Source organism: Callorhinus ursinus, unplaced genomic scaffold, assembly GCF_003265705.2.
Source record: "Callorhinus ursinus isolate GAN/ISIS: 27379988/994484 unplaced genomic scaffold, GSC_fseal_2.0 scaffold54, whole genome shotgun sequence".
Taxonomy (NCBI): Eukaryota; Metazoa; Chordata; class Mammalia; order Carnivora; family Otariidae; genus Callorhinus; species Callorhinus ursinus.
The window spans coordinates 6,194,267-6,218,749 of record NW_027397116.1 but is presented as its reverse complement, the minus strand read 5'-3'; the positions used below and the strand labels follow the sequence as shown (position 1 = coordinate 6,218,749).

The window sequence follows — 24,483 nt, the reverse complement described above, 5'->3', positions numbered from 1 at the left end:
CACGCCCTGTAGCAGGAATGGAGAAAAATTCAAACATATTCCTTGTCCTTAAAGGTTCTGTGATCTAACGTAGCAGACACATAACTGTAGTACGCGGTGAGTACTGTAACAACTACCAGAAAAGGGATGAGTGAGGGAGATGACAGACACAGGGAGGAGTCGCCTTAAACTAAGTCTTTAAAAAGCAGCGAGGAACGTTTCAAACATACTTGAAGAACAGGTCAACATGAGGAAAGGCAAAAAAGGGTAACTCACATACAGGAGTTATCAATCAACAACATGTATTCAGCATTTCTACGTGTCTAAGTGCTTTATAGACATTAATTCACATAAGCATGACAAAGATTCTCTATCATCCCCTTACTACAATGAGAAAACCAGATTACTTGGTTTATATAGCTTCACCAAGACCACAGAGGATTAAGTGGCAAAGTGGGGTTTCAAAATCAGGGCTTCTGGAGTTCCAAAGCCCATGCTCACAAATATTCTGCTATACTTCCTTCACCTATGGCTTATGAAGAGGCATAAAAATTAGGAAAACATGGGACTTACAGTTAAGGCCAAAGCAAGATTATTACCTATTATTTTAAAATAGAAGCATTCCCTCGATATCAAGATTTGGAAGTTTTTTTCATAACTTGGAAAATTACAGTGTGTTCTTTGGCAATCTAATTCACTTAGGCAATTTCTTTATTCTGCTAATTTTTCCACTACACCAAAAACAACTGCCTTACTGTGCGCTGATGGCAACTAAGCCATCCCATCTACAGAGTTCTGGAAAATGCCGTTTTTCTTGTTTGAGAAAGCAAAGCACCTCAAAAAGCTTATCACTCTAAAATCTGGCATTCAGTTTTAATATTGCTATAAAAAGAATGTATTGAAATACCACAATCTCAGAAAGACCATGTAGAATTGTGAGCACTTCATGGGGCCAGCTAATGATTCTTCATTCATTCATTCATTCATTCAACAAACACATCATCTTTTGTGTGTTGGCCACTGTGCTAAGTGCTGGAGAGACAAAAGCAAATAAGCCTTCAAAGAGCTTACTTGGCGCACGTAACCTCTGCTGAATGCTGTATGATACTATGAAAAATGTGTTATTTCTCCTCTATATTGGAATAAAAAGTACCTGACTCAATTCACAAATGACTCATACAAACACAAGACACAGCAATTTGGATTTCCTGCCCCTGCAGAGATCCAGGATCTCTTAATGCCATAATTCAAAACATCCAGGAAGAGAAGTCCTTGAGAAATACTTTCTTTATATATTTGCGTTCAATGGAAAGTTTTTTTTCCATTTCTCAAGGCCCCTGACTGAGAAATTTCTATTAACAAGAGAGAAAGGGGACTTAATCAGGCATCTCCTCCTATAATGGGAACATATTTTCTAAAGAAATCATCATACAAACAGTTTAAAGAAAGGTGAAACAGAACTATGAGGAATGTTAAAGATGTGTCTGAGGGTTGGTCTGGAATCCTAAGTCTATTTATAATACTATAAGAAAATGCATTCTAGATTCTAGTCAACTTAAAAATGGAAAAATTTATTTTCTTTTATAGATTTTTATTTTTTTGAGAGAGCGAAGGATCGCAGGAGAGGGAAAGGGAGAAGCAGACTTGCCGCTGAACGGAGAGCCCAATGGAGGGCTCTATCCCAGGACTCTGGGATTATGACCTGAGCCAAAGGCAGACGCTTAACCTAGTGAGCCACCCAGGCGCCCCAACATTTTTTTTTTTAAGGGAAACATTTGCAAACTGGGCATTACCTTTATGTCTATTTCTACTCTGTGCTGGTAATATAAATTCTGCAGCCTCCTGAGGTCTGTTGAAAATCATTTGATACTATTTCACAGACTGCTATTTGACAGCTACTGTCAGCTGTTAGAAAGTGTTGGAATCTTAGCACTGTACCAAGGTTATTTCTTATGCCTTTAAACTATGCAAGGAGGCCAAGCACATTATTGAAAAAAAAAAAAAAAGAATGGTGTATATTAAAAAAAAGCTGATGAATGTCTAATCAAGTTGCCATTCAGGTAAACAATTTTATTCAGGCAGTCTTTCCCTCTGGTAACTTTTCTATGAAGGTTGGTGTTCTTCAGTTGATCCCATTATCAGTGTTTTTTAATTGACCCTTAATCAAGGTTGTGGATAACAAAAGCAATGTATTTAACATATATTTAAAAACTGTACACTGTTTAATGTCAATATGAACTGTTAAAGACCTTAAGATCTATAAGTTCTACATACTCATGACAAAATAACACTTTTTATTATCATTTACTATAAAGAAAAGCTAAAAATAGTTCACCATGATTGTCTTAGAATAAATAGATTAAAATTATCCTGGCCCATAGGAGTTTTTCTGATAATTCTTTTTGCAACTTGTAACAAAATCACCCATAGGAGATTTTGAATTTTAATACTAAGCTGTGGTATAACTTAAGCAGTAAATAGGTTTAACAAAGTGTATTATAGAATAAGGGCACCAGAACATACAACTCTTTGGGGTAGTTAGGGTCCTGTGTAAAAATTCCAAACACTCCACAGATCACTAAATCATAAAGCCAATGGCACTTACCCAGTTTGCTCACTGAGTTAAGTAGCACTCATTTCAGTCAAAGGCTAGACTAAATTATAAGGCAATTTTAAGTGTTTTCCTCATTTATTAAATAAGAAGCAAGCACCCAATCTGTGAAACGCAAATCTTTAACTGTCATCAACTTCCTACGTCTTTCATTTTGCTAAAGTCCAATTCAACAAAATTGATCAAAAAACTGAAAGAATGAGATTCACACTCACTGCCTTAATAAAACCAGAGTTACTGTCTCTTCTGCAGCCTCCTCTCTCTCTAGGTAGCCTTAAAAACTCTGCAAGAAATGCAAATAATGGGGGCGCCTGGGTGGCTCAGTCGTTAAGCGTCTGCCTTCGGCTCAGGTCGTGGTCCCAGGGTCCTGGGATCGAGCCCCGCATCAGGCTCCCTGCTCCGCGGGAAGCCTGCTTCTCCCTCTCCCACTCCCCCTGCTTGGGTTCCCTCTCTCGCTGTGTCTCTCTGTCAAATAAATAAATAAAATCTTAAAAAAAAAAAAGGCAAATAATGAATTAGGGATGACTGAAATTTCAGGGTTGGCCTCACCCTGCAAATCTGAGGCAGACTGTCCATGGATTACTCTAAGAACACTACCTTCAGTGATAAACTTTAATGCCAATCAAATCTGATCCTAAATATGCTTTTTTCCTTTGACTGCCACCACCCTTCTATTCTTTCTCTCCAGTTAAGACTCTTCAATCATTGGTAGGCACTTAGCACTGTCCAATAAAAATATAATGCAAGCCACACAATTTTAAATTGACTAGTAGCCACATTTTGTTTATTTTTTTAAAGATTTTATTTATTTATTTGACAGAGAGAGAGACAGTGAGAGAGGGAACACAAGCGGGCGCAGTGGGAGAGGGAGAAGCAGGCTCCCCGCTGAGCAGAGAGCCTGATGCGGGGCTTGATCCCAGGACCCTGGGATCATGACCTGAGCTGAAGGCAGATGCTTAACGACTGAGCCACCCAGGCGCCCCTAGTAGCCATATTTTTAAAAAAGAAAAAAAACAGGCGAAACCTTAATAGATATTAATATAATACAGCCAAGATATCATTTCAATATGCAGTCAGTGTTAAATTATTCATGAGATATTTTACTTTTTACCCCCTACTAAGTCTTCAAAATCTGATGTGTATTTTACCCTTAGAGCACATCTGTTTGGTCTAGCCTGTCACTGAAGATGACTATTGTGAACTGTCTAGAGGAATTGATAACATAAGCATAAACTGTTGTTCTTATCATGGTCAAGTTCAACATTTTGCCTGAATGAATAAAACTAGTGACTTTATTTTTTTTTTTAAAGATTTTATTTGACAGAGAGAGACAGCGAGAGAGGGAACACAAACAGGGGCAGTGGGAGAGGGAGAAGCAGGCTTCCAGCCGAGCAGGGAGCCTGATGCAGGGCTCGATCTCAGGACCCCGGGGATCATGATCCGAGCCGAAGGCAGACGCTTAACGACCAAGCCACCCAGGTGCCCCTAAAACCAGTAACTTTAACTTCAACATGTAAAATGTAACTACATCTCCTTCTGGAAAGAATTTTTTTCCCTGAAGAGCTCAGATTATACTAGTATAAAAAAACTATTCAGTCTCTCATTTGATAAATGACAGTCATTGAAACACAGAGAAAACACATTTTAATTCAGTCATCAAAAATTACAGATGTCTTTTTTAAGGATATTTCCAGTGAATGAATTATTCCACCAACAAAAACTCAAATAAGAAATTCAATTTGTTTTCCATAGCTCTTTTTAATTCCAAAAATACCTTATTCTGATTTGCTTCTGAACAGACTGTCCTCATAAACTGAGTGTGTTCCTCATATAACAAGAACCTGAAGCTAGAAAGGAAATTGAATCCTGAAGTGGGCAATTAATTTGGCACTATCTGCCTTTTCCAATATGAGTATGTCAAGATCAAAAACTAAATGAGAAACTGAAATCATTAAATGTTAGGAAATGAAAAACTTAATCTCCATGGTCTAATAAAAGATCTTATCAGCACAGAAGCACATTCATTTCCACTCTTCTGAGACAAGAAAAAACAAAATGTACTTGTTTCTGTAAGGAGCAAGAACCTCTAGAACCTATGACTTGTAAATAATTCAAAAACTTCAACAAATTTTAGCCAGTTCTTCTTGGCCAAGGCAAAGAGCCCATCACGTAGCAATACAAAGTAAAAAATAACTAAAGAATAGAGAAGCTGCAGGGCACCTGGGTGGCTCAGTCGGTTAAGGGTCTGCCTTCGGCTTGGGTCATGATCCCAGGGTTCTGGGATCGAGCCCCGCATCGGGCTCCCTGCTCAGCAGGGAGCCTATTTCTCCCTCTCCTGCTCCCCGTGCTTGTGCTCTGCCTCTATCAAATAAATAAATAAAATCTTAAAAAAAGAGAGAGAAGCTGGTTAATTTCCTATGCTTCAGAATTATTAATCTTTTTCTATTTCTAGGGAAATGGGAAAATAAATTTCATATTAGCATATTCTTTTCAACACATAAAAATACGTAGCAATCTAAAATGAGGCCATCCCATTTCAGCAAGCAGAGTTTCTTTCTTTCAAACCACCATCACTAAATAATACTAGATCTTTAAGGGCCCTTTCGGTTCTAGGATTCTTTTTTTTTTTTAAAGATTTTATTTATTTGATAGAGAGAGACACAGCGAGAGAGGGAACACAAGCAGGGGGAGTGGGAAAGGGAGAAGCAGACTCCCCGCTGAGCAGGGAGCCCGATGCGGGGCTCGATCCCAGGACCCTGGGATCATGACCTGAGCCGAAGGCAGACACTTAATGGCTGAGCCACCCAGGCGCCCCCGGTTCTAGGATTCTAATGATCCCTGTTGTCAAGTAAGTTTTTACTTTACCTTACTGGAAGGTAAGGGTGTGCCATTACAATATGTGGGTGAAGGTATGTAAATAATGCTAGCTATTGCTAATTTCTGCATGTTTTAAAGAAGCCAATTCAACACTATTATTTAACGCATTCTAATATTCAACTAGCCCCTGTGAGAAAACTTTTTTTATATTTAAATTATTCCAATACCAGCTTAACTTTGCTATTACCTGCTACTCTTTAAAAAGATACAGATAAAGCCTAATAATCTTATCACATGAGAACAATTGTTCACTTATCAGAAAAGCAAAAGTCAAAGGAACTGATAACACAGAATGACAATGAATGTGTGTATAAATAGGCATTTCTGTTCACCATGGATAGGAATGAACCTGACCAATTTTTAGAGTAATCTGGCAACTGTAACCAGTATTTAAAATGTGAATTTCTATTATTCAGCAATTCCAATCCTGGAAATGTACATATAGAAATACCAATGTCCTGGTTGCCTGGGTGGCTCAGTAGGTTAAGCATCTGCCTTTGGCTCAGGTTGTAATCCTGGAGTCCCAGGATGGAGCCCCACATCAGGCTCCCTGCTCAGTGGGGAGTCTGTTCTTTCTCTCTCTCTCTCTCAAATAAATAAATTAAAAAAAAAATACCAATATCCTACGTAAAGACATGCATAAGGATGCTTACTGGAGCATTTTCTTATAGCAAATATTTCGTAAATAATCTAAATGTTCATTGATAGGGAAATAGTTAAATATAGCCTGGTACTCTTCACTGGAACACTGTGCAGCCATTAGAAAAAAATGTTATAGAGTTACATATACAAACTTGGAAAGATGTTGACGTTATAATAATTAAGTACAACAAAAAAAAAGTTACAGAATTATATTTTACAAGAATGAGATAATATAAAATACCCAAGCAGCAGGTCTCAGAGGATTCTCACCAGAGCAGCACAAGAGAACTTTCTTTGATGACGGAAGTGTTCTAGATCTGTGCTATCCAACAAGGTATCCGCTAGGCATATGTAGTCAATGAGCACTTGAAAAGTAGCTAGTATGACTAAGCAACTGAATTTTTACTTTTATTTTCTATTAAACTTAAATTTAAATTACCACATATGACTAGTGGCTACCATACAGAGCAGCATAACACTAAAGTTTTAACACCTAGAAGGTGAGATGAGTAGCCAGAAGGTGGCTTTCATGTCTAATTAAAAAAAAAAAAAAGGCAATGTGATAATGAGTAACTATGTCTCTCTTGACATTCTCTCTTCTGGACAATTTACATGTGAGACTTAGGCTCACATGGTACAAAGAAAAGTGATCTGTGTTTGAAAGACTGTCTCTGGTCTTCTTTTCAAAGGCGAAATGTGGATTTCTGATGTTTTATGCCTTCGGCTAAGGATTCCAGGATTCACTGAATCAAAGGATTCAATGATTCCTTTGCATGAGGAAGATACACTTAGGGTCTCTATAGTTCCAAATAGTATTAGCACAGTAGTCATCAAAAAATACCTGGTCTTATAATTCCAGGACTGTCACTTTATTTTTTTTTTTAAATCAAAGTCTTGTTTTTTATTTTTTTTTAAAGATTTTATTTATTCATTTGACAGAGAGAGAGACAGCGAGAGAGGGAACACAAACAGGGGGAGTGGGAGAGGGAGAAGCAGGCTTCCTGCCGAGCAGGGACCCCGATGCGGGGCTCGATCCCAGGACCCTGGGATCATGACCTAAGCCGAAGGCAGACGCTTAACGACTGAGCCAACCCAGGCGCCCCCAGGACTGTCACTTTAAATAAAATTAAATAATGCCTGAGGAATACCAATGTAAGATTACCTCCCCTTCTGGAATACTGCAATGGCCACCTAACTGGTCATTCTACTTCCACTTTCACTCACCACTCCCATCCATTCTTTCTTTGCTGACATAAAAATGTCTCCAAAATATTAGCCGGTTATCCTATTTCTCGGCTCAAATTCCTTTTTTATAGATTGCCACTGCTAACTCCAGCAAGTGTCAAACTCCATCACCATTGCTACTGCCTTAGTTCTGTCTTTACTTCTGAAGGCCCGCATGTGACTTCTATAAACATCTCCCAATAGTCACCTACCTCCAGCTTTGAACTACCCAGATTTTGTTTTTTTTAAAGATTTTATTCATTTATCTGACAGAGACACAGCGAGAGAGGGAACACAAGCAGGGGGAGTGGGAGAGGGAGAAGCAGGCTTCCCGCTGAGCAGGGAGCCCGATGCGGGGCTTGATATCAGGACCCTGGGACCATGACCTGAGCCGAAGGCAGACGCTTAATGACTGAGCCACCCAGGTGCCCCTACCCGATCTATTCTTTTCACAGCCACCAAATCCATCTGTCCACAGCTCAAATCTTGAAATGCTATGCTTTCACTTAAAACCATCAATGGTTACCCTCTGCCTATAGCAGAGATTCCTAGTAAACTGCAAATAGGTTATAGGTGAACCAAGATATTAATCCTCTCATCTCTCAAGACAGCCAGGTAAGGCTTGGGGCTACTAGAACTTCCAGCAGGTCACTTCCCACCATGAGCAGCTTTATTTATTTTGTATGACCAATCTATTACCATATTAATGACATACATTTTTATTATGTTAAAAACATAACCTAACATTTACCATCTTAACCATTTTTAAGTGTACAGTTCAGTAGCGCAAAGTATATCCATATTGTTGTGAAACAGATTTCTAGAACTTTTTCATCTTGCAAATATGAAACTCTATATCCATTAAACAAGTCCCCTTTACTCTCTCCTCCCAAGTCCCAGTAACCCCATTCTATTTCCCATTTCTATGAATTTAATTATTTTAGTGGAATCATACAGCATGTCTTTAGCATAGTGTCAAGGTTCATTCCCATTGTAGCACGTTGTATGATTCTCTTCCTTTGTAAGGCTGAATGATATTCATTTTTTTGTATATATGTATATATATGTATATATATACATACCCACACACCCCATTTTGTTTATCCATTCATTCATCAATAAACATTTGGATTACTTCTACTCCTTGGCTTTTGTGAGTAGTGGGGCTATGAATACAGGTGTACAAATATCTCTGAGACACTGCTTTTACCTCCTTTGGATATATACCCAGAAATGAGATTGCTGGGTTATACAGTAATTCTGGGTGTTTTGTTTTTTTTTTTTGAGGAAATTCCACATTATCCATAGCAGTTGGACCATTTTACAATTCCACCAACAGTGTAAAGCTCCAATTTCTCCACATCCTTGCCAACAGTTGTTATTTTCTGTTTTTTGGTTTTTTTAGTAATAGCCATCCTAATGGATGTGAAGTGATCTCTCATTATGATTTTGATTTGCATTTCTCTTATGATTACTGAAATGGAGCATCTATTCATGCTTATTGACCATTTATATGGCTTCTTTGGAAAAATGTCTATTCAAGTCCTTTGCCCAGTTTTTAATCAGTTTATTTTACTGTTGAGCTCTATAGTTCTTTATATATTGTGGATACTAATCTCTTATCAGATACATGATTTGCAAATATTTGCTCCCATTCCATAGGTTGTCTTTTTACTCTTGATCCCATTCTTTGATTCACAAATGTTTTCAAGTTTGATATAGTCCCATTTGCCTGTTTTTGCTTTCATTGCCTGTGCTTTCTGTGTTATATCCAAGAACTCATTATGAAGTCCAGTGTCATGAAGACTTCCCCTGTTTTCTTCTAAGCATTAGGTGTTTTATTTAGGTCTTTAATCCATTTTAATTTTTGTATATGGTGTAGGACAAAGGTCCAACTTCATTCTTTTGTATATGGATATGCAGGTTTCCCAATACCATTTGTTGAAGAAACTGTCCTTTTCCCCATTGAGTGGTCTTGGTACCCTTGTCAAAGATCATCTGACCATATAGGCAAGGATTAATTTCCAGACTCTAGCCTACTGGTCTATTTGTCTTTATGCCAGTACCAGTTTGATTACTTTGATCTGATGGTTTTGATTACTGCAGTTTTCGTAATGTTTTGAAATCAAGAAGTCTGAGTCCTCCAATTTTTTTCTTCTTTTTCAAAACTGCTTTTGTTATCCAGATACCAAGTCTTTTTTTATGTGTGCTATGATGGAAAAAAAAATGATTGGGAATGACTGAGCCCTATAGAAGACTGCCTTCAAACTTTTTGTTTATATACACCCCAAGAGGTTTTCAATGGTATGTACCCCTTGCACAAAGGATGAAATTTCTTATTACAATAAGCATGGACATTTTAATATAAATGTATACCATCCCTTTAAATTTATTCAGTGGACTCTATATACATACTATAGGGAAATGATACACACCAACATCTTTTTAAAAATGATGTTCTCTAAAAGTAATTTTATAAGTCCTTTTTTCTCCTTAAATTCTTATTTCCATTCCATTTCCTCCAGAGTGCTATTCTAATGTAATATTAATATATTTTTATTATTAATCCAAAAATTTCTCTGCAAAAACATGAACTAAGTTTTCTTGTGGTAAGACTCCACATATTAGAATTTTTCTTGACTTATTGCAATTATTATTAGAAGTTGACAACTGAGAATAACATACATAGATCACAAATTTTGATGACTATTGAACATAAATAGCAAAAATTATTTGGAAATGTCTCAGTGAGGTGGATGGGGGAGTTCATGGTGCACTGATTACAGGGGAAGTTTTTTTAAACACCTTGGAACAACTTACTATAATAATATTCAGAATGTGTGAAAGGTGAGCCTTTAGTAAAGTGGGAGAAAGGCAGGATAGAAAAATAGGTACTTTCATAAGAGTATATGGAAATTAATTTACTTAAAACTACCTGTTTCCAAGTAACCCTTGGGCAAATTTCCATGTAGCTCCAAAGTACTCTTAACTTCCATCTGACGACCCTGCTACTGCATAAAATTTAAGTTCCTGGTACAATCTCTGCAGCTTCATCCCTCACCATACCCTACTCTCCCACAATTTACTATTTGCAGCTTTCTGAACCCCATCCTGTTTGACATCCCCCTCCACCTGACGGGCATCTATTAAACAATTAAGCCTTGGTGAAGATGACGGTTCCTCTAAGACAACTTCCCTGAGTTCCCTATATAGATTGAACTAACACTCCATTCTCCAACCATCATGTGCCAAATTATAGGACAACGCTTTAACACTCCTTCTACATGCTTATTTCCTTTGCTGACTGATTGAGAGCTCCTTGAGGAGAGGGACCTATTTTATTCACCCTTTAAGACTACTTTGTGCTTAGCACATAGGAAGTACTCAACAAACATTAGCTCTATGCAGGAATTAAAGACTATGCGTGTCTCAGTTTCCTCATTGACAAATTTTATCTATGAGAGCCTCTTCCAATTTTAAATTGCTAACAAAATCCGGTAACTCCATAAATTTTCTGAAATTCTTACAAACGTTCCCCCCAGTAGGATCTCAAACAAGAGAAAGCATTTTCACGAAGCATAAAAAATGGGTATTTTATGCCCTTTGTAATATCCCATCATGTAAAGTGACCCCATGATTTCAGGTTATCCTAAAAAGCACACTTTGCTCAGTGATTATATAAAAACATGACTTTAATTGATGGTGCCAAAGTAATTCCCTGCATGATTTATCTTCTATCTTTCTGGTAAAAGAGGCAAGAAGGAAAGCTGCCTTACGTTTTTAGTATGTCACTAGGAAATTATTTTCTTATCAAGTAAATTAGGAGATCCACAATACTGTAATTCCCTCCAAATATTCTGATTCTCTCTCTCTGTACATGTATTTTTTTTTGCCCAATTCAATTATAAATATCAGAAAGTTCTGGTCTAAAAATCCAGTCTCACTGGAAATTATGCCACCGTAGTTTGTGTGGGGACCCCTACTACTACCCATCTCTGAATTTTCAAAGTATGAAACCAAATTTTTTGTCTGAAATAGCATCTGATTGAGTAGAAACAATTATTAATAGTTATCACTAATGTAAACATTGGGAAATAGTAGGGTTCAAGATCTCTTTTAAAGCCATAGAAGAGGGACACCTGGGTGGCTCAGTCGGTTAAGTGTCTGCCCTCAACTCAGGTCATGATCCCAGGGTCCTGGGATCAAGTCCTACATCAGGCTCCTTGCTCAGCGGGGAACCTGCTTCTCCCTCTGCCTGCCACTCCCCCTGTTTGTGTGCGCTCTCTTTCTCTGACAAATAAAATCTTTAAAGTCATAGAAGATATTCTCATTTCATAAGTGAGGACACAAAGTAACAACGTCATACTGTTGTTCTCTGGCAATTCAAATACAGAATAGTAGTACTGAGTTCTGGGTGCCCAGGAACCAGGTACCATTAGGTCTATGCCAGCTGTCCACATTAAAATAATTAAACCAACTAATAAGCCTTCGAGATTATCATTATTGTTGTTCTGATTTTACATATCCCCTAGAAATGAGCTGGGATAAGAAATTAAAACTATAAGCTAGGAAAATAAAATGATCTCATGACTCCCTTACCAGTAATCACTTATAACACTAATAAAAGTGAGGCAAAGCAAGGCCAAACACCATCAGTAGGTTATGGCAGGTCCTACCCGCTTAGTTCAGGTTGTCTTAATGAAGAGCTCTTTATAAAACCTGTTTTTTTGTTTTTTTAACAAAACAAGACCCGCAGTGATTATGGAAATCCATAGTGCTAGTCATCCCAAGAATTCCAAATAAATTATCGAGTTGGAAAAGATAATTTGATGATCTTTATTTGTAAATTAAAGCACTGTTTTAACTATAAAAAATCGGTTTGGCAAAGGGGCTCACTGGTTAAGAGGTTCTTTCTCTATTTTCTACTTGAATTGCTGATAGCCCCAATAATACCAATATATACAAACCTAAGAATTTGATTTAAAAGGGTACTAAATTAAATCACACGTGTAAACCCATAAGCATATTGCAAATTAATCCAGATGCTTTGGGGTACGACTATATATCCCCAACTGCCTGGACTGAGTTCATATCCTTAGACTAGACTTCACTGTGTGACCTTGGACAAGCATTCAACCTGTATGCGCCTAAATTTTAGCACCTGTAACTGCACCATACAATATGGTAGGCACTAGCCGCACCTGGCACATTTTAATTAATTTAAGCTTAAATTAAGTAAAATTAAAAATTCAGTTCTTTGGTAGCACTTGCCATATATATTTCAAGGGCTCAAGAGCCAGATGTGACTAGAGGCTACCATACGGGACAACACAGACACAGTGATAAATAAGACAATACGAGAGAGTAACAAATGTGATCAAGGGGGCAGGAATGACTGTTAGATTAGGTGACCAGAAAAGGCCTCCGTGAGATGTTGACATCTGAGATGAGACTTGACTAACAAGACAAGTCGCGGCTAAAATGCAAAGATCTGCATACAGCATCCAAAGCAGAGGCAAGAGCAAGGGCAAAGGCCTCAAGCACAAATGAGCCTGACTGGTTTAACAACAAAGTGTGTATGAAGCACAAGAAATAAGGGGAGAGGGGCACCTGGGTGGCTCAGATGGTTAAGCATCTGCCTTCGGCTCAGGTCATGATCCTGGGGTCCTGGGATCGAGCCCCACAGTGGGCTCCCAACTCCACGGGGAGTCTGCTTCTCCCTCTTTCCCTGCCTCTCCCCCTGCTTGTGCACACACACACTCTCTCTCTCTCAAATGAATAAAATCTTTTTAAAAAAGTAAGGGGAGAGTAGTATGGGGTGCAAGAAGTGGCAGGAGGTGGGAACTCATGGGCCTTGTAAACAACATAAGAACTTTAGATTTTATATTAAGTGCAATAGAAAGCCAAAGAGTTGTAAAAGGGCATGTTATGATCTAAATTGTCTTTAAAAGCTCACTCTGGCTGCTTTGGGGAAATAATTACAAGAAACCAACAGTGGAAGGAGGAAGTTCTATGAGAAGACTGGTGCCACTGCCCAGGTGAAAGAAGAGCAGGGGAGTGGCAGTGGGATAGAGAATGTGTTGTTTCCTCTACATCCCCTGTCCACAGTCCTGTATCCACTATCCTTTACAACCTGGCTCCTTGAAAAAGTCAACTTTTTTTTAGCTCCTCAATAGCCTATAAATACGCTTTCTGCCTCCACCATTCCATGGAAACTGTCCTAGGGTCCCAGTCACCTCCACTTTCCTAAAACCAATGGGCACTTTTGCATCCCTACCTTAGCTGACCTCAGCTGCATCTGCAACTGCTGACCACTCTTTCATCAAATCCTCTCCTCCCTCTGCTCCTGGGCATTGCTCTCACCTGGTTCTCCTCTCTTTCTCAGTCTTCTTCCCATTAACCCCTACATGACTCTTAAATATCAGACTCCTCTAAGGGTACATCAGCAGTATTCAGTTCACTTCACTGCATATTTGTTTTTTTAAAGATTTTATTTATTTATTTGACAGAGTGAGACACAGCAGGCAGGGGGAGTGGCAGAGGGAGAAGGAGGCTTCCCATGGAGCAGGGAGCCCGATGCGGGGCTCCATCCCAGGACCCTGGGATCATGACCTGAGCCGAAGGCAGACGCTTAACGACTGAGCCACCCAGGCGCCCCCACTTCACTGCATATTATCTTGGAGACCGAACTGACCCTTTTTGCTGGTAACTCCCAAATTAACATCTCTGGCCCGGGATCCTTATTAAGTTTTAGAACTCTAGATTGTGTTTAACTGGACCCCTTCACTTGGACATACCACAAACATTTCACAAGCAAAAGATCCAAAGCCCATCCCCTTCCTTCCCTCTCATTAAACACGCTTGCCCAAGTCAAAGGCATTCTCAATGCCCTCACTCATCAGCTACAATCCCATCACCGCACCTTCACTAGGTCCTGTAGATTCTACCTCCTTAATAGCTTTCCAATCTATCTCTTCCTCTCCAGTCCTGGGGGTGATTTTAGTTCAAGCTCACACGGCTTCTTGGATTATTGGAACAAGCTCCCACCAATGTCCCTGCTTCCCATCTTGCCACGCTGCTACCAAAGTGCATAAAAGGTATTCAAAAACTGAATACCAGTACAAACTGACCGTGTCATTTCTCTGCTGAAAGTCTTCCAAAGGCATCCCACTACTTCCACAGGTTTCTCCTGATCAAACTCCTTATCACCTTCACAGCCTCATCTCCCCACATCCTCTTCAGCCATGCAGCTCTTCTCAGTTCTCTAAAGGTCACCTCATTTCAGGCCTCCCTTCCTCTGTACCTTCTATTACCTCTCCCCTATGCATCTAACCATTACTTCAAAGGTGGGCTTACGTATCACCACTTCAAGGAGTGTCAGCTAGTGTCAGATATATATATGCATATGTACGGGTATATATACACACACATATGTGTATATCTCAATCACACCGTGTGGCAGCTGTTAATTTATTTGTCCCAGTAAACTATAGCTCCCAGATGGCAGAGACCACCAAACTTACTTGCTTTGCAGCACTACTGATGGGCACAGAGTAAATATTCACAGATACTTCTGATTTGATTTCTTCTACATTTAAGAAAGGGGAAGGAGTTCATTTAGTGGGCCTTTTATCACCATTCCAGTATAGCACAAGCACGGTACTACAAAACCAAAGGCGCTTCAGGTGGGAAATACGAAGAAACCAATAAACACAAAACACACACCCTTTCAACAGAAGGAATGTGGGAAATTCTGAGAAACTATGCAGTATCTAATAAACCAGACTTGGGATTTTATACTACCTGGATAAGGGCTTACTTAACACTGTTTGACGATAATAACAGGTTGAAGGCGTCTCAGCTCAGTAAAGGAAATTAACTTTTCCTGGCCGTGTTGCTGTCATTTTAGTTCCTGCTGGAGATTCGCCCTCACTTCCTGACAGGTTTTCCTTATACGGGAGACGCTTACTCACCACCTCAGGAGTCACTCACTTGTCAATCAGGCATTTACGCTCTACATCTGAATGGGGGGGAAGGGGCTAGAAGGAGAGAGACTGGGCGATGAGAAACAGTTTCGGGAGGGAGGGTGGCGGAAGGCCACAGTCCCAGGGATGGAGGAGAGGGCGGGGGGTTGAGGCAGTACCGGGAGAAAGCGCTGACAGCTGGCAAGGCAGCAGAAGAAGGATGCGATCACGGAGCAAGCCGTGCAGAACAGGGGACCGTGGGGGGGGGGGGGGGACGGAGAGGGCACTCGGAAAGAAAGCTGGGGAGGAGGGCGAGGGCAGTGGGGTCGGCAGAGGCGACAGGAAGCAAGGCGCAGTTCGGGCCAGAGGGCGAGTGGCTTGGGAGAAAGCTGGGCGAGAGGAAGACAACACCGACGCCGCCCGGGGGGATGGAGCTGTAGGACGAGGAGGGCAGGGGATCACCGCGGTGCGAGGAGGGAAGCGCGGGGGGAACGAGGCGCCCCGAGGGCAGCGGCGGCGGGGCGGCCAGGAGACCCGAACCCGCCGAGCAGGGGCCGCGGCGGGGCGGGGGAAGGGAGCGGCGAGGCTAGGCGCACTTACTGGGGTCCCTGCGCACGGCGCCGCAGGGGGTCTCCTCCCGCAGATGAGGGAAGAGGAAGTCCCGGGCGGCCTGGAGGTCCTGGAAGTAGCAGAACTGGACAATGGAGCAAGCCATGGCTCCGGGAACCCCACTTGGGCACCCACCTCACCCCACCACCCCACGGCTTCCACCGCCGAACCCGCACTGCTTTAGCCACGCAGGGGCGGGGAAAGCAAACCGGAAGCTGTCAGCGCGCTCCGGCCCGCCGTCCCGGAGCGCTGCGCATGCGCGGAACGACCCAGGCGCCGGAGGCTGGCGCGGTCCGAGTCATGTGACTGGCGGCCTCCCGAGGAGCCAACGCCGACGTGGAGGCTGGCGGCCGACTTTAGTCCCGGCTGTGCGCTTACAACAGGGAGCGAACCCTTTTATTCATTATGGCTTTGAGCCGGTGATGACCTAATTGGACGTTGTGCATGCCAGCCTTTGGGTCATTTAACCAGTCTTATTGCTGTTCTCCTGTTGGCACGATCCTGATATTCCAGAGAAGAATCCCTGTTAAACTCTAGGGAGGCCGGGGGGGGGGGGGGGGGGAGACGGTATCATGCAAGCCTCAGAGACTGAAGAGATTATTTTCTGTTTTGGAAATCAGCCCCATTAAGACGGACTTTTGAATGCTCCTTCTGTAAATTCCCATAGTACTATGCACGCCTAATATAGTACGGGTTATGTTGTATTACAGACTCTTCAGGTTTTCGACACTCGTTTGGTTTTTCATTCATTCTAACGTTCATCCACCCATTCAGCAAATATTAGTTGCTCGTCTTTTCTATGCCAGCCACGCGAGGCGCTGGGTATGAAGCAGAGGATAAAAGAGACGAAATACTCGTTCCCACGGAGCTAAGATTTTAGTGGCAGACAGGTAGCAAGCAATTAATTACTCAACTATTTAACTGAAATCGTGACAATGCTAGGAAGGGAAGTACAAAGTGGTAAGGCAGAACGTAACAGCGGACCCTTCCCTAGTGGTTGTCTGTTACAGTTTTGTTGGGGTGGGGGTGGAGGGTTGCCAGAATCAGGAAAAGACTTTGTTGTAAACTCCCGGAGGCTGGGATCTCATTTAACTCCTCTTTACTTGCACAGTATCTAGCATAGGACCTGGCAGGTAGTGCTTAATAAATATTTACTGAAGGAATAAATGGAATGGAATGCCTACATAAAGTAAATAGAGTAGTCCGCTTCTATTACAGGGCACTTTATATTTTTTATTTTTTTATTTTTTTTTTAATTTTTTTATTTTTTTTTTAAAGATTTTATTTATTTATTTGAGAGAGACAGAGAGAAACAGCATGAGGGGGGGAGGGCCAGAGGGAGAAGCAGACTCCCCGCTGAGCAGGGAGCCCGATGCGGGACTCGATCCCAGGACTCTGGGATCATGACCTGAGCTGAAGGCAGTTGCTTAACCAACTGAGCCACCCAGGCGCCCGGCACTTTATATTTTTTAAAGCATTTTTCTGTCCATTGATTGGATAGTCACAATGCCATCTTGAAAGAGTGTGTCTTATCTCACTTTTTTAAAATAAAGAAATTTACCTAAGTGTCACTGAGAAGTGTCACTGTCGCTGAGATGTCTTGAAGTTCATTTACATTATTTTTTTCTAAAAAGTAAAAACCAAAAAGGAACGACTTTAACGTTAGCACAAAGCACCGTAGGCATTCACATACTTCTCAAAACCTAAAGTGGAAACCGAAAGTGGTCGTCCACTTTGTATGACAGAAAATGAGACGGAAATTAATTGAAGGCAAATTGATGAAGTCCAGAGCATTCATGTCTGTCAGGCCTGTGTACACACTTAGTCCTAATAATATAATTCAGTGCCCAGGCTCCTACTCCGTTAATTCCTGTTTCTAGAGTAGAATGGTTTTCACAAAATTAGATAATCTGGGTTATCAGCTTAACAGGGATCAGTTCTTTACCTCTAAATTACATGGTTGGATTAGATGTGCTATAAGGTTCCTTAAGCATCAGAGACCTGTAATTCTATGATACAAGCTTGCAGAAAAGGCAAGCTTTCAATGCTTCAATTTTCCATCTAAAAAATTGCAATGTTTCTTCAGATCATCCCATCCTGGTGATTAAACCCCCCAAATATGGCACCAATACCAAACGAGAATAAAATTTAATTTTTATATTCCTAGCTTTACAGGACGAATAGAGAACATGTGATACTTTTTGGAAGGATACAGTGTCATTCCTTGAAAGCCGTTCAAGTTCCTATTCAGGTAAATACCTCTGGTGGCAGTAACTGCCCTTGGCTGCTTCAGCTGGCCTTTGTTCTGCCCTGAGGCCTTCATATATCTCCTGGGTTGTGGCCATTGAATTTCACTGCTGCTGATTTCAGTGGTGAAGTCCCTGACTTCCTTCCAAGTGGTATTGAAAAGGCTCATTCACGAATGTTTTGAAGGGCTTTAGATACCCTTCACAGAAATTACAACACATTCATGAACTGAAATCTTTCCCCACGAAGTTGTAAAGCTGCAGGGGGATGCCGCTGGAGCTCTGCTGCCCTGGTTTCTGCAAGTGTGGGAGGATTGTGTTAGACAGTGAACATTACTAACCACACAGTCACAAGGAAGCACATTGCAGAAAATGTGCAGGTTTTACACATCCCAGAATAGAGCCGTGTCTCTCTGAGGTATGAGTTCGGGAGCTAGGAAAACACCAAAATAATCCAGCTTTTGTGACCAAAATAATCACAGGAGGGTACTAACATGAACTCTCCAGAATCCATTATTGTGAGTTAGAGCATCGGTAACTGTTGTTAAGAGAGAGATGCCTCCCGAACATGGTCAGCAGCAGGTCCTTGCCCATCTTTAATGACACCCTGAAGTTGAAAGTGCTGAGATATGGGACAGGAGGCAAAGTGTGAAGGAAAGAACAATGGTCTTGGAGTCAGGAGACCCGTGGGTCTATCTCAGAGAGAATACTAATAAGTCACATGAACTTGGGCAATTCATGTCACCTTCCTGGGCCTTTGTCTCTTCATTTACAAAACGAAGAGAATGGACTCTAAAGTCTGTCTCGGGGACATGTAGTTTTGGTAAGAAACTGGGAAGGAAAGGGTCTCAGAGTTGGAGTTGCTTAAAAGGAGGGATCTATGTAGGCACCCCAATAAGAGGCAGGGTGGACAGGAGTGAACATGAATGAAGGCACTGAGCGTCTCTAAGTGCAAGAAAGGAGAGCAGAAAAAACGGATAGATGGACACTGAAACCTTACCTCATAGTTGTACAGATGGTTACTCTTGAAGTGCGGTCCGAATTCAAGTGTGAACAGAAGCAAGGGCTGTATAAACCTAGCTTTTTCTTTTTTTAATTTTTTATTGTTATGTTAATCACCATACATTACATCATTCGTTCTTGATGTATAAAACTAGCTTTTATCCAACGAACATCTGCAGAGGATAACATCTAATTTATTGTACTAAAGATAATGTGGGGAACACAGCGATGTGATAAGGATGTGCCCTCCAGAGACTCACTACCTAACCGGGAAAGAACCACAAATGACTCTAACAAAAAGCAGAGTGTGATGAGGGCTATGGATGATTTTTGGTCCTCATAAAGGGCTGTGGGAGAAAAAAGGGAAAATCAATTTTGATCGGTAGGCTTGTCCTGTGGAAAAGGAGTGGTGAGGAAGAGGTATAAAAGTGATAAACAGATTGTTCCAGATGATAGAGAGCCTCAAAGTCCCAATACTACAATCTGAATTTTATTCTGTATGCAAGGTATAGCCAACTGAAGATTTTTTTAGAAGAGTTAGGACATGTTGGGGTAGCATTATGTGGCGTGACTAAAGACAGAGACATCTCAAGATATCATTCAAATATTCTAAGTGAGAAGTAATGACAGTGGAGTCAGTCTCCATCTGGAGGCCAAAGCAGTGGATTTTTGGTATACGATTAGATATGGGTAGTAGAGACGGAAGATGAGAGTCGAGGGGGTTGATGTTCAAGTGCATTGTGCAAAGAACTACGGAGATGGCAATGTCACGTCAGCAACCAAAAGAGAGAATGACAGACGAGGAATGGATCTGGGGGCCAACAGGAATTGGAGGAATTCAGCACTGGATGTGTTAAATTTGAAGTTTCTCTGAAAGAGCTGTTTAAAAAAAAAAAGGTGTATGTGTGTGTTTTAATAAATAGAAGTTAGAAATATGGGATCAGAGAGGCCACAGGTAGAACCTACCTACGGAAGCCATGCACAGAAGTTATATTGAAGGACAGGGATAAAAAGTGCCATTGGACTCTGTGGGGAGAGAAGGATCGGCAGCCCCGGAAACAAGCTAGGAAGGCTGTGTTTTAGGGGCCAATGGAGGAAGAGCTCTAGTAAAGCAGACTGGAAAAAAGCAAAGAAGAAAACCATACATAGTAGGACCATGCCACAGAGGCCAAGGGAGGCAGAAGAAAATTTCATGACCAGGTGAATCTATTGTGTTGAGTTCAATAAAGAGTTGAAAGGGAGTAAAAGCTGAGAAGAAGTGATTGCGTTGAGCAGGTAGGAAGTCACAATCATTATCCAGCTTATGGAACAGCCAAACTCTGTTTCCTTGGCAGAAAATTTGTTACCTGACTTCAGAGGTACCTTATTTTTCTAACAGAGGCTAGTTATGGCATCTTTTTGTCTTTAACTCTGGCTAAAGGAGAAACTTTTTAGAGAGAGAAAGAAGAATTTTCTTTTTACTGGCATTTAACAATTATGGAAAGAAGAAATAACTTCATTTAATGTTAAGTGTTTTATTGCTTGTTTGAATGTAAGAAAATATATTTATATTTTCAGTATTTTCCAATATTTACATTGGGCCAAAATCTATAATGACATAGAGACGATATTAGCATACTTAGTTAAAAAAATGGAGGTACTATGGTGCTTTTAAATCTCCATCTTTATGTGTGTGTGTCACTCATAATTTTTTTTAGACAAAACTAGCATATAATGTTAGTTTCAAGGGTACAACATGATGGCTCAGTATTTATGAATATTGCACAAAGATCATCTCAAGTCTAGTTAATATCTGTTGTGATACACAGTTACAACTTTTTTGTGATGAGAACTTTTGAGGTCTATTCCCTTAACAACTTTCAAATAAATAACACGGTATTATTAACTATAGTCACCATGCTGTATATTATATCCCCCTGACTTGCTTATTTTTTGAGTAGAAGGTTTACCTTTCGACCCCTTTCACCCATTTCGCCCACACCCCACACACCCCGCCCCCATCTCTGGCAACCACCAATCTGTTCTCTCTCCGTGAGCTCGTTTTTGTTTTCATTCCATGTATAAGTTTCCATCTTCTTGACCTTAATGCATTTAGGACTTGTCTGGTAAATAAGTCACCATCTTTAAAACAATGAGGATGGGCATTTGTGGAAGAGATGATCCATTCCCTTTTTTATCTCTACCAAGAGAACCCTCTATTATTGGGGCTACTAAATGCCCAGATTTAAAAACAAATCTTTCTGGCCCCCCAGTCTGGTCCTCAGACTCCCCAGTCTCTCTGGTTCCTGAGAGTATCCATATGACTGAGTTCTGGCCAATGAGATGGAGCACAAATTGTTGGAATTGTTGGAAGGAATTTCTTTTGAGAAAATAAATCTTTATGTGTTTTAGCTACTGCTATTTTGGGTTTTCTATTACTGTAGCAGAACCTAATCCTGACACAGTATGACCTAAATAACCAAGAGGAACTTTTCGTGAAGGAATCTTGGTCTGTTCCATTGGTCTTGTTTAATAAAAACGTTCTCATTTCTCTGATATTCTTTTTCTCCAGAGTAGTTCAGAGGAGATTAGACCAACTACCTGGACATTTTGAGTTGTTTAAATACTTTTGGTTTCATCTGGACATAAAAATATGCCCCCAATGACCAAATACTTTTTGTGTTCTTATTTTTGGCACAACTGAAATAGATCCTTAAAAGGTTCTATGAAATAAAGAAATATCCCCAGTGTTGTCTAGTAGCTGAGTAAAAAGTTCCAACCAGTGATTTTCATAAGGGAACATCGAGGGCAGGTCAACAAAAGGGCAAACTGTTGGAAGAAGTTCTATGGAAACCTGGGACCGCAGGTCCGGAAAGCCATCACCCTGGGATTTGTGAACTCGCGAGAGCTGAGGCTGACATCTTTCCTCGCGAGAGCTGAGGCTGACATCTTTCCTCACGAGAGCTGAGACTGACATCTTTCCTCACAGGACTTTCTCAGCTCTCACTCATCTCTTCCTTACAGGTTTCCCAAGCCCTAGCGTCGACAAAGCTGCATCCTCCCCTTTCTTCCCCTTTGATAACTTTGGATCTGGATATTTTATTAGCTTCTTCTCAGCTTTCTCCTTTCCTCTAGTCCCTTCCTCAAAGTTGCTGTTATTCCAGACTCCTTTCTTTCTGTTAATAGTATTTATTCTTCTGCTGGTGGATCATTTAATAACAAAAAGATTAAAAAATATCCTTGGGGCACCTGGCTGGCTCGGTCAGTAGAGCATGTGACTCGCTTGAGCTCAAGCCCCACGTGGGGGTAGAGATTACTTAATACATAAATGGTCTTAAAAAATAAAAAATAAAATCAGGGTGTCTGGATGGCTCAGTTGGTTAAGCGTCCAACTCTTTTTTTTTTATTTTAAAGATTTTATTTATTTATTTGACACACAGAGAGAGCGAGAGAGAGAGAGAGGGAGAGCGGCAGGCTTCCTGCATGAGCAGGGAGCCCGATGTGGGGCTCGATCCCAGGACCCTGGGATCATGGCCTGAGCTGAAGGCAGCGGTTTAACCAACTGAGCCACCCAGGTGCCCCAAGCGTCTAACTCTTGATTTCAGCTCAGGTCATGATCTCAGGGTAGTGAGACGGAGCCCTGAGTCGGCGCTCAGCAGTGTGTCTGCTGGAGGGTGTCTCTCTGCCTCTCTGCCCCCCTCCCTGCCCCACCCACGCTCATGCATTCTCTCTCAAGTTAATTAATTAATTAAAAATACAGTAAAATAAAAATATCCCTTTGCTCTCCTTGTTCATCGGCCAGCCACCAAGTTCTACTGATTTAACTTCCAAAATGTCTCTCGGATTCATCCCCTCTTTTCCATCCTCATCTCCATCTCCTTAATCCAGACACTCATGACCACTTGCCTGAGCTGTTTTTATAGCCCGCTGATTCCTCTTGCTCTGATTCTGGTGTCTTCCCTCCTCAATCGTCCTACATGTTGCTGCCCAAATTGTCTTCCTGACAATGTGACTTGGTAAATCTTCGGATAACACTTTCATTTCTTCTTTAATGTGTTCATTCATTTAAGAGCTCTCTTGTAGGTGCTGTGAATCACTGGAGGCCCTGTGGACATAAGTATAAATAAGACCCAGTACTGGTGGACATGGTGGGTTACCGAGACACAAAGAGGTCAACATGCTACTAGGGAGGGGCGTCTGGGTGGCTCAGTCAGTTAAGCGTATGTGTTCAGCTCAGGTCATGTTCCCAGGGTCCTGGGATCGAGTCCTGCATCAGGCTCCCTGCTCAACGGGGAGTCTGCTTCTCCCTCTCCCCACTTCTGCTCTCCCTCTCACTATCTCTCTCTCTCTCAAATAAATAAATAAAATCTTTAATAAAAATACTACAAGGGTGCAGAGCAGGAATAATAGCACAATTTTGGGATGCAGAAATGTTTTTTGTAGGTAATATCTGAGCTGCGTCTTGAGAGCAGAGTGGGTTTTAGCCGGCTGATGATGGTGGGAGGGAGAAGGGAGGAAGTTAATCTGAGCAAAGGAAACATCACTAAAGGCTTGGGAGCAGCAATAACTTGTGTGTACAGAGAAACACAAGCAGTTGTTTCTAGAATGTGAAGTGTGACACCACAGTCAGGGGTGAGCCCAGGGAGTGCCCTGTGTGAACTTAAATGTCCTCAGATTTCATTTCCTCCAGAAATCAAGGGCTAATCAATCTTGCTTGGTTCGCTTAAAGGTGAGAAAAGTCTCCTTTTGTTCATCTTCTTCATTCATACCACTTTTCACATCTTGCCTGCAGTCTAAAGGGCAGCAGGGAGGGGGCAGGATTTTTTTTTTTATTAATATATAATGTATTATTTGTTTCAGGGTGTAGGACAGGATTTTATAGGTTGGGAATCATAAGGTGTTAATCAGGTCTAGCTCCCCATGATGTGCTTGACGATTCCCACTGGAGGCTAGATTTGTGTTGAATGTTGGCTTTCTGTTCCTCTTTGGTAGTGCTTTCCCAGACTATCAGAGAGTCTGTAGTTGAGGAACTTTCCCTTATGTGTTCAGTGAAGGATTTGTTTCCATCCGGTCCTTTAATTTCGCCTCCTCACATTGACTGGCATTAGGAGACCCAGTGTCTCATTCTTCTTGATGGAGTTTCATTCCAGGAGATGTAAGTCAGGCAAAATAGTCCTGCCAGCGCTGCTGTGACTGTTACTTGATGCATCTTTCAAATCTTTTTACGAATCCAATCCTTACCACCATCCTAATTAGTTGAATATTTTGTTCTCAGCCATACTCTATTCTTCTCTTTCTTGCCAAAAAAAAAAAAAAAAAAAAATGGCACCTGGAAGGTTTGAGCCATTTA

General features: G+C 41.1%; 1 protein-coding gene across 2 annotated transcripts in view; it reads right to left on the bottom strand.

Moving 5' to 3' along the window:
* Positions 1 to 16,100, bottom strand: part of RAB3GAP2 (RAB3 GTPase activating non-catalytic protein subunit 2) — a 96,275-nt gene extending 80,175 nt beyond the window's left edge. For both annotated transcript variants that reach the window (XM_073884081.1, XM_025892026.2), the window contains exon 1: positions 15,898 to 16,100. In XM_073884081.1, coding sequence (XP_073740182.1) covers positions 15,898 to 16,012 — 115 coding nt within the window. In that variant the 5' untranslated portion in view covers positions 16,013 to 16,100. The remainder of the gene's footprint in view (positions 1 to 15,897) is intronic.
* Between the last annotated feature and the right edge of the window lie 8,383 nt (positions 16,101 to 24,483).